Source organism: Nomascus leucogenys, chromosome 9, assembly GCF_006542625.1.
Source record: "Nomascus leucogenys isolate Asia chromosome 9, Asia_NLE_v1, whole genome shotgun sequence".
Lineage (NCBI taxonomy): Eukaryota > Metazoa > Chordata > Mammalia > Primates > Hylobatidae > Nomascus > Nomascus leucogenys.
The window spans coordinates 53,084,892-53,096,105 of record NC_044389.1 but is presented as its reverse complement, the minus strand read 5'-3'; the positions used below and the strand labels follow the sequence as shown (position 1 = coordinate 53,096,105).

Sequence of the window (11,214 nt, the reverse complement as noted above, 5' to 3'; positions counted from 1 at the left end):
ACATTCTGGTTTACAGCTGTTGTTTTGGAGTCATTATTATAATGTCTCTTTCAGTCTTAAAAATGTTCTGGTTTTCATGGCAAATGATGTGATCATCCTAATTATCAGATATACAGTCTGGGAAGGAAAATAAGCATTAACCAGGTTATGGGTTAAATTATGTCCTCCTCCCAAAATATGCTGAAGTCCTAACCCCCAGTAATTGTGAGACCCCAAATTTGGAAATGGTGTCTTTTCAGATGTAATGAAGTTAAGATGAGGTCATAATGGATTAGGATGGGCCTAATCCGATGACTGGTGTACTTATAAATAGAGAGACATCTTGACATGGAGACACAAAGGAGAACCTCATGTGATAAAGAGGCAGAGAGTGGAATGACATGTTTACAAACCAAGGAATGCCAAGGATTGCCAGCAGTTAGTTCCCAGAAGCTAGGAAGAAACACAAGAAAAAAATCCCCTAGAAACTGCAGAGAACATGGTCCTGCTAACACCTTGATTTTGACGTATATACCCCAGAACTGTGGGGGATACAGATTTCTCTTGTTGTTAACCACCCAGTTTGTGGCACTTTGTTACAGTAGTCTGAAAAAAGTAATATAACATGCAATTGAAATAATTATGGATGCTACATAAAGCAAGGTATAGTGTACTGTGAATAATATATGACAGAAGAATACAGGGGCCTATATAAATTTAGGGTCCAGGGAGGATATAACTGAGGAAGTGACATTTAGGTGTACTTTAAAAGGTGAGTTACAGAATTTTTCAGGGAGAGCATAGCACATTCGGTGATCCTGATACAAGACATAACTTTATGTTCTAAGGATGATCAAAATGAGATCTATGTAGTTGAAATTTCAGAACAGAAAATGATAGTAGCATATTACAAGGCTGCATAGATAAGCAGGGTTTCCATTGTGGCGACTCTGATGAATATTGTAAAGATTTTGGACTTCATCCTAAAGTTGGTGGAAAGTCACTGGATAATTTTTTGAATTAGGAAGTGGAAATGATATGATCAATTTGTGTAATAAACTTCCACTTTTGCTTGATAGAGATTTGGATAAAGAAATGGCAGTGGGAAGGAGGGCAAATGGATTTCTGCTGTATTTAGAATGCCACGGTAAAAACTTTGTATTTGTTAGGTATGGAGAATGAGAGAGAGGAAAGTGAAGGCTGAGTCCCCAGTTTCCGGCTTGGACAACTGTGAAGATATTGCCTTTTGCTGAGATGGAGAATATTAGAAGAGGAGAAATTTGAGGGAACGGAAATGCCAATTTTAATTCAGCCTTCTCTTATGTTTGAAATACACGTGAGAAAAGTAAAACAACATACCAGTAGTGCTGTGATGAAAATAAAGGCCATAGACTCAAAACGTAATTCATATATCTTTGTTTACTCCTAATTTGCAATAGGTAGAATTGGTGGAAGCACATATTCTATAAACACACTGGCTTAATTTCCCATTGTTCTTGGTGCCTTGAAGTTATGAGTGTTCTTTAATGCCTCCTCCTGTTGAGCTAGTTTAACTTTGGGAATCTCCTCAGGATAACGTTCTTTCTTCATGGTCAGGAGTCTTTGCCTCTTAAGATTGGCTTCTCTCCCTCTCTTTTTGTGGTCCGAAGCTCCCTGTGACTTGGAGGAGAGTGCTATGCCCCAGTGTAAGGTTATCTGTAGGGAAGGAGTACAGTGGGGATTATAAACAGGGGTTACACTAGGACAGAGGGAACTTTGGACAGAGATATATGTGTCAGAGGAAACTACAGGTAGGATTATCTTGTGACACAGGAGGATCTTTTATCAAGTAAATACAATGAAATATTATAGGTAGTGTGATTAAAGGATGTACATAGTGGGATACACACCAGGTAATCATACCGAGGGGTGGTTAAAGAAGATAGCATGTGAGGTGAATATGAAAGATGATATTTACCACATGAGACTGTGGCACTGGGAGAACAGCAGGCACTATAATCTCAGCACTTAGGGAGGCTATGGTGGTGTGTCTGGAATTGGTGGGTTCTTGGTCTCACTGACTTCAAGAATGAAGCCGCGGACCCTCGCGGTGAGTGTTACAGTTCTTAAAGGAGGCCTGTCCGGAGTTTGTTCCTTCTGATGTTCGGATGTGTTCGGAGTTTCTTCCTTCTGGTGGGTTTGTGGTCTCGCTGGCTCAGGAGTGAAGCTGCAGACCTTCGCAGTGAGTGTTACAGCTCATAAAAGCAGTGTGGACCCAAAGAGTGAGCAGTAGCAAGATTTATTGCAAAGAGTGAAAGAACAAAGCTTCCACAGTGTGGAAGGGGACCCGAGCGGGTTGCCACTGCTGGCTCGGGCAGCCTGCTTTTATTCTCTTATCTGGCCCCACCCGTGTCCTGCTGATTGGTAGAGCCCAGTGGTCTGTTTTGACAGGGCACTGATTGGTGCGTTTACAATCCCTGAGCTAGACATAAAGGTTCTCAAAGGCCCCGCCAGAGCAGCTAGATACAGAGTGTCGATTGGTGCACTCACAGACCCTGAGTTAGACACAGGGTGCTGATTGGTGTATTTACAATCCCTGAGCTAGACATAAAGGTTCTCCAAGGCCCCACCAGACTCAGGAGCCCAGCTGGCTTCACCCAGTGGATCCTGCACCGGGGCTGCAGGTGGAGCTGCCTGCCAGTCTCACGCCATGCGCTTGCACTCCTCAGCCCTTGGGTGGTCAATGGGACTGGGTGCCATGGAGCAGGGGGTGGTGCTCGTCAGGGAGGCTTGGGTTGCACAGGAGCCCACGGAGACGGGCGAAGGCTCAGGCATGGCGGGCTGCAGTCCCCAGCCCTGCCCTGCAGGAAGGCATCTAAGGCCCGGCGAGAAATCGAGTGCAGCACCGGTGGGCTGGCACTTCTGGGGGACCCAGTACACCCTCCGCAGCTGCTGGCTAGGGTGCTAAGTCCCTCATTGCCCGGGGCTAGCAGGGCCGGCCAGCTGCTCCGAGTGTGGGGCCCGCCAAGCCCACGCCCACCCAGAACTCCAGCTGGCCCGCAAGCATCATGTGCAGCCCTGGTTCCTGCTCACACCTCTCCCTCCACACCTCCCTGCAAGCCGAGGGAGCCGGCTCTGGCCTTCGCCAGCCCAGAAAGGGGCTCCCACAGTGCAGCGGTGGGCTGAAGGGCTCCTCAAGTGCCGCCAAAGTGGGAGCCCAGGCAAAGGAGGCGCCAAGAGCGAGCGAGGGCTGTGAGGACTGCCAGCACGCTGTCACCATTCAGTGGGAGGGTTGCTTGAGGCCAGTAGTTTGAGACCATTCTGGGCAAGAGAGCAAGACCCTTTCTCTACCAAATAAATAAATAAATAAATAAATAAATAAATAAATAAATAGACACAGGGACTTGAAATAACTTGGGTTGTCAGTTTTTAAGGTATGTTGGTTTCAAACAACAGAAAACGTAACCCAAACTTGTTTAATTAGAAAATGCATTGTCTCAGGTAAATAAGCAGACTAGTTAGGCTTGCTACATGATGTGACTAGTCTCACGTTCTTTATTATTTCATATTTATATTTCTTGTCTCTAATATCCTCAGTGTTCACTTTACTGTCAAGCAACCTGCCTCCTTGTCATCCATGGTGATTCTAGCAGTTCCTGGCCCTAAATGTCTTTAGACAGAAGTTTCCTTCAGAAACGTATTCCCCAGAGTCTCCCCAAAGCATTTCCTCTTGTCCCCTTTGCTCTGACTGGTTCATGTGCTTATTCTTCATGACTGTGGCAAGGCATGTGGGAACAGGGAGTGAGCAAAAAGGTTTAGAGATGAGTGCTGTGGGGCTTAATTTGCTAAATACAAGACCAGAGGTGAGAGGACCAGCTACAAGACAGTGGTTAGGCTTAACCAAAGCAGTGGCAACGGGAATGGATCAAGGGGAAGGGTTATGATAAAGAGATGGAATGATTCATTATTCAACAGTTGACACAAAGCAGTGTGATTTGAACTTGAATTTTGGAGCCACTCAAGTCTCTGGAGCTAAGCTTTGTTACTTACTAGCATCGTTATCTGGGGCCAGTGACTTTTCTGTTTCACTTTGGTTATCTGTGAAATGTGACTATTCTAAATGTCTACTCACTGTACGCCCATCACTCCTTTCTCAGGGCATCACTATTTAGAATATCTGGGAAGAAAGACTGTCTCATATTCATTTTCTAATTACTCATCTGTTTCTTCTTTGCCTCCTGTATTTCTTTATTTTTTCAAGAATTGCATATTCAAGACCTTGTGTCTTACAGACATTTAATCAAATTTCAGGGCAAGGAGAAACTTTGCTTTGAAATGGCACAAGGTAAAATGGATAATTAGGCACCCTTTCTTGGAAAAATGTTCATTGACCACCAGGAATCTCACTGGCCACTCATCTTCCTGGATGCCAATGTGCTGTTGCCGATGTGCTGTTCCAGTTGCCGATGTGCTGTTCTTCTTGTTATTTCTAAGCCCTAGCCCCAAATTCCTGTTAACTTCTGTTGTAGAGCACATTATCTTTTTTTTTTTTTGAAGGATGTTATTACTATATATGCTTTTAATGAGATTAATACAGAACCAATATACAATTTTATGCCTATGAATTTGACAACTTAGAAGAAATAGACCAATTCTTATACACTACAAATTGCCAAAACTCTGCAGATGAAAGATACAATTTTAAATAGTCCTCTATAAAATAAAGAATAATTGAATTTACAGTTTATGCCTTTCTGTAAAAGATAGCTAAAAGAACAGATTATATCTCAAGCGAATTCTAAAACTTTAAAAATGAAACACTGCCAATTGTATACAATCTCTCTTCAAGATAATAGAATAAGTGAGAACACTCTAAACTCATTATTTGAGGCCTACATTACTCTGTTATAAAGATAATACTAAAAGATTAAAATTAAACTCACCAATATTTGTATCAATATAAACACAAAAATCCTCAACAACATATTAGCAAATTGAATTCAGCAATACATAAATATACACACATAATACACAATGCCAAAATGGGGTTTATCCCAGAAATAAAAATCTAGTGTCATATTAAGATATAAATTAATGTAATCCACCATTTTTGCAGTATGAGAAATAAAAAAAATATTGCATGGTCACATGGATTGATGCAGAAAATAGCATTTGGGAAAACAACACCTATTTGAAATTTATTTATTTTTATTTTTATTTTTTTCTACTCTTTTTTTATTTTATTATTATTATACTTTAAGTTCTAGGGTACATGCGCACAATGTGCAGGTTTGTTACATATGTATACATGTGCCATGTTGGTGTGCTGCACCCATTAACTTGTCATTTAGCACTGTTTAACTGTTCCAGTTCAGTTTATGCCTGAGAGCCTCATCTCCTCCAAGCAAAGGGGACTATCAAGTTATTTTCCTAAACAAAGTCCTTGAAAGAAGTATAGTTGGAGTTTATAAAATAATGATGCTTTTCAGCTAGCCAGTGCCCTCAGTACTAAGATTGTTTTGAGGATAAAATGATTAAAACCTTTAATATCTTCCAAACAGGTAAGATCCAGGATGTTTAACAAGTACTGTATAATTTGTCTCTTTCCTACCTTTCCAGTTTCATCTTATGTTCCAGCTGATACTGTATCTGTTCATATCCTTGAAAAATCTAGCCTCAAGGATTTGGAGATGTTGTTTCCTTATCGCTCCACATTTTTCAATATTTTAGCTTAAATCCTACCCCCTCAGAAACAATTTCTTGGCCTTAAATGTATGTAAAATCTGCGATTATAATCTTTTGTTTTTTCTTTGAAACACCCACCACATTTTGCGTGTAGTCATTTCTTCCTGTGTGATTATTTCAGATTGTCTAAAATTTGTCTTTTATGGTAGATTAATTTCCATGAAGGCAGGGATGGTGTCATTTGATTCACTACAGTGTCTCAAAACACTTTCATGGTGCTTGGAACATAGTTGGTGCATGTACATGCCTTGTGAATGAAAAATAAAGTAGTGTCTGACACATAGGGAACACTCAAAATACTTGTAATATTTTAATTGGGTATGGGAAGCAAGTAAGAGTGAAAGATTTAGCTTGGCTTCCAGGTTTTCTAGTTAATGGGGTTGACAAACATTCATCCTCTCATATGTACAGTTTATGTTCTGGATGATTGGAGAGCATTTAAAAATGCACAAAAGCGGCCGGGCGCGGTGGCTCACGCTTGTAATCCCAGCACTTTGGGAGGCCGAGGCGGGCAGATCACGAGGTCAGGAGATCGAGACCACGGTGAAACCCCGTCTCTACTAAAAATACAAAAAAAATTAGCTGGGCGTAGTGGCGGGCGCCTGTAGTCCCAGCTACTCAGAGAGGCTGAGGCAGGAGAATGGCGTGAACCTGGGAGGCGGAGCTTGCAGTGAGCCGAGATCGCACCACCGCACTCCAGCCTGGGCAACAGAGCAAGACTCCGTCTCAAAAAAAAAAAAAAATGCACAAAAGCACAGAGAATGAAACGGAATCACCTGCAGTCCTTCCTAGAGATTATATATTGTGATATATATAATCCAGACATTCTGCATGCGTGTGTATGTGTATGCGTGTATATATTGCATACATACCACTGTGTAAATTTGCTTAGAGTTGTATGAAAATATCATCCATTTGATTAAATATTCTTCCTTAGAACCATTTTAAAAGATGCAAGCTATGGCTTCATATGGGTATATAGAAGTGTAATTAATTACATGTGACTACAATTGTAGATTGTTTTCAGTGTTTTTTCCCTTATGAACATGTAAAATCACATTCTTCAGTGTAAGAGTTTGCCAACATTCTTGTGTTTAAATCTGAAGGCCCATACAGTATAGTGATTAAAAGAGCATGGGTTCTGGATGAAGACTGCCTGGGTTTGAAGCGTTCTTTGCTACATATTAACTATGAAGCTTGGTGCATGTTGAGTAGCTTTTCTGTTTCCTTATCACTAAAATGAGAATAATAATGTTTCTCCTTCTAGGGTATCATGAGAATCAAATGTTATTCTAAATGTAAACACAACTAGTCAGAGCTCAGTAACTGTTAGAACTTTCATAATTTCTGATTCTTAGGAAAATTCCCAGGGCTAAAATATGTAAAATATGTAAAATAACTGGGCCAAAACTTCCAATTTTTAAAATGCTTGCTACATGTATTGCCAAATTGGCTTCTAGCATTCCAGAAAGGCTGGAGAAATTTGGAGGAAGTTTGGAAAATGAGTTGACAATGAATATGTACAATAATCACTGTCAATCCTCAAATGGCTAAAACTGATGTGTAATAGCTTTATTTTAATTTTGTGAATATGTCTATTGAATATTTTTCACATGTTCATTAACAATTTGTGTTTCATGAATTATGTTTATTCCTACTGTTCATTTAAAATACTTTGTAGAAACTTTTATAGAAAAATGATAGTAATCTTTTCACTGCTCTGTAAAATAAAGTTATTTACTTTTAAATTTTATGTTAATTTTCTTTGTTTCAGAATTTTAACTATTCATGGTGTCAGACCTATCAATCTTCTTATCACCTTTTCATATATGCTTCGATTTCTCAGGTCCATTTGGATAGATATACAAGTACATTTCCTCCTAAGTTTTTGTATGGTTTTAGTTTTTACATTAAAGTATTTAATCCATGTAGAATTTATTTTAAAGTATGGTCTTAAAAAGAATTTAAAAATTTGTTTATTATTCCAACATATTTTTTACCAAATACTGATTGTTCAAGTAAGATTAACTATTATATCCCATGTTTTTGAAGTCCACTTCACTGTATAACAAATTTTTGTGTCATAATTTGTTTCTGGGTTTTAACACACTATTATGATTATTCTAGTCTATAGTTTATTTAATGGTGCAAATCCCTATACAAACCCCCCCATACATAATATCTTTCATTCACTTGGTGTTTTGGCATTGTTTTTATTTCTTTTTTAGTGTAATGCAATTATGAATCTCTATAGAATAATTTTACTTCTGGTGATTAGAGCTATATTATTCTTTAAACAAACAATGAATTTTCATTTCTCTTTATTTCTCCTAATTTGAGAAGTCTGTACTAGAATATCAAACACACCTACACACAGTAACTCAGTTGCTTGCCAAAAAGATTTATTGAAGAAAAATGAGCAAAGTGAAAACAGACCCATTTAAGTAGTCTGTGCCAGAAAAGAATGAAGATTTACGTCCTGAATCGCTAACAAGAATCATAAGAAGAGTGTGATATTCAGTGTTTAAGACCTGGAAAACATGGACAAAAATTCAGAAAACATATTTTAACAGAAAGAAAATTAAATTGATATATATGTTTACAGAACATTTTTTCTGACAAATATGCATATTTGTAAAATATCATTTTGCTTTAGTTTGTATCTAACATGTGCCAAGAACCCTATCATAAATCTTATGTATCTTACATGTGGGTGCTAAACAATTACTGAATTGCCTTAATTCTTAGTGAGGATTAAAAATTTTTTAAATAGAAGAGAATCATTGGCGAAATACTAATGAAAACATTGTTTAGAACAAGCATTTTGGGAGAACTTTTTAGTGCTATGGTAATGTTTTTGAGAGGTTAATTTGATTCTCTTCATATCCTTAATTCTCACTTAAGTATAATATTGACTGTTAACTAAATGATATGCATCATTAAATGTTGTAGAAATGAGCTTTTACATTGCTCTGTCTTCATACTCCCTGAAGGCTAGGACGAAAAATTTTACATTAAGTAATTGTTAGAATATTGAAACTTTGTGATACTAGGGGGACTCTTACACTGCGGTTTTTAAGTTTCCGTAAATCTGTTACATGACCTGTAGTCCTAAGCATCTGCTTTTATTAAGTCGAATACTTGCCTTAAATGCCCACATTCTTTCATTTCTAAAGGTTTTTGCATGTTGGAAAAACTTCTTAGACGTTAAGGCTAGCTGGCTAGGCTATTGCACAATTCTACACGGTATCTCTTTTGCTGCTTTCAAATCATGAACTCATCGGGTTCTTCTTTCAGTAGCTCAAAGATACCCGTTTCAGTTGTGGAGGTGTCTTCCTTATAGTCTGGGGTATCTAATACAGAGGTAGTTCCAGAAAATGGCTCAGTGATCTTAGGTACAGTCTTTATTTTATCAGTTTCAGACAAATCTTCTTCTGTAGATGATTCTTCCACTAGGTTTGTAGCTATTGATGCAGGGACAATGAAGTCATATCTGGATTCAACAGCAGTAAGCAAAACAGAATGGGTCTCTGCTTCATTTGCAGTATCTCTCTCCGTCCAAATATTGGCTCCCTTGGTAGATGCTTCATCGGTTAGCAGAGTATCTTCCCGTTTATCTTTGTCTTTTTCAGCAGAGGTAGTGAGTTCAAACACAGTGATAAACTTCTCTTCATCAGAGTCAGTTAATGTAGCCACAGCACTGGTGTCATCTTCTAAAACACTTAGGTCAATTTCGGTTATTTTCTCTTCTTCAAGGGCAGTTATGTCTGGAATAGTAGTGAAGCTTTCTTCAGGAGCAGAAGGGATTTCAGCCTCAGGAATAATGGAATCAGTGACCTGAACAGCCTCATCAGCAGGGACATTGGATTTGATGGAGGAATTGTGCTTGTTCATATCAGCTTCATCCTTTTTACGTGGAAAGGCAGGAGCGTCAGCAACACCGGCACTGCTGTCCTTTAGTGTGCCAGAGACTTCAGATGTTATTGAGATCTCTGCATCTCCTGTGTCAATGGTAGCCAACAGGATATCTTCTTTTGCTATGTCAGTGGAAAAATCTATTAAAGAAACAGTAGTAACTGGTGATGAAATATTTCCAATTTTCACTGGCATGAAAGTTTCAGTAATAGAGTCTCTTGTTATGGAGTTTGTAGTGCCAGTCAGAGAGGTAATTTCTTTCTGTAGGTAAGTTGTTGACTTAATAAAGTCGGTCCCCATATCATCTTCTGATTTGAGTTTTTCCTTTTTAGCTGTCAGTTTGCTGTCTGTAGTTGTTGAAAAATCGCTTTCTAGCATATATTCATTTACTGAAGTGACGTGGTCTCCTTCTGAAGTAATAGTTGTTTCTGATTTGGGAATAGCATTGTCAGCCCCAAAGAAAATGGCTGCTGCAGTTGGTGTTTTACTGCTTTCTGTTGGAGGATGAGAATAAATTTTGGGCAAACCGTCTTCAGCCATGGGGCAAAGTGGCACTGTGCACTCTTACAGGTCTTGCTTCTGGACTCAGTGGTATCTCTAGGCAGGAGAGCAGTGTTCATCAGAGTGACTAAAGCTTGGGTCATCATGGTGATTGTTGCATCAACTATGGGGGCAATGTCAGTGGGTCTCCTTGGAGGTTGTTTCTAGGCTACGATTGATTAGCTAATTGCAGGAATATTGGATGAAAAGACAATAGAGTCCGCGCTGATTATGAAATCAAATTCACAGCCAAGCATTTCAATTGCAGGGAACTTAAGATTTACCATGTTGCTGTTTATAAGGAAAATGTCTCCTGATAAAGAGCTAGGGTCACTTGAAACAGACATAGCAGAGACTGCCAGGTACCTTGTGGGTTTAGTATTTGTAAGGAAAACTCTGGAAGCCACAAGTTTATCAGCATCAGCTTAAAGTCGTCTATTTTCCAAGCAAGTAACAGAGTATTTTTGAGATGAAGCCATTTTCCCTTAAGATTCATAGTATTAAAAAAAATTGGTATCTAAAAAAATTAATGGTGTTTTTGTCAGTAAGTATAGCTACAGAAGGTAATTAGGTAGCAGGGAATTCAGTTAGTTCTCTTATTCATAACAGGAAGTCCCACTTTTTCAGTAGAGATAATAACAAATAGTTATTGGCCTGTTTGGGTCTTTAGTATTTTCTTTTTCATTGTGTTCCTTACTTCTTGAATTTACTTGAGTAACAGTGAGGGTCTCAAGTTTTGCACGTTAAAATTGTTTTAGGAATGTTTTTCTGCAGGCTGTTATTTTAACCCAGAAGACAGGGAGGGTTATCAGTGGCAGGGAGCTGGTGTCATGTGTCAAAATTCACCCAGAAACAAGAATCAAGATGTGGAAATAATTCTCATTATTTGGAATATTTCCGTCTGCCAAAGGGGTGTCATCTGCCTCTTTCAAAATGTTTTCTATAAAAGGAACTACTTCAATTGATATATCTTTCTCTATAAATGTCTTGTCCACATATCTACTATTATAAACAATATTTTTTATACCTTTTGTTGAAATAATGGTAGTAGGTGAA

The 11,214-nt window shown here is 38.7% G+C and overlaps 1 protein-coding gene across 1 annotated transcript; it reads right to left on the bottom strand.

The window, feature by feature from the left end:
• Positions 1 to 8,084: 8,084 nt before the first annotated feature.
• On the bottom strand, positions 8,085 to 10,249 carry CABS1 (calcium binding protein, spermatid associated 1). The gene is made up of 2 exons (XM_003265703.4): positions 8,849 to 10,249; positions 8,085 to 8,234 (listed from the first exon to the last, which is right to left on the bottom strand). Exon 1 carries the CDS (start codon positions 10,156 to 10,158, stop codon positions 8,968 to 8,970), a length of 1,191 nt encoding a protein of 396 aa, XP_003265751.2. The 5' UTR covers positions 10,159 to 10,249; the 3' UTR covers positions 8,085 to 8,234; positions 8,849 to 8,967.
• Between the last annotated feature and the right edge of the window lie 965 nt (positions 10,250 to 11,214).

Bases quoted from the DNA above. Each gene is read 5' to 3' on its own strand.
- CABS1 (XM_003265703.4), bottom strand. From the start codon at position 10,158: ATGGCTGAAGACGGTTTGCCCAAAATTTATTCTCATCCTCCAACAGAA.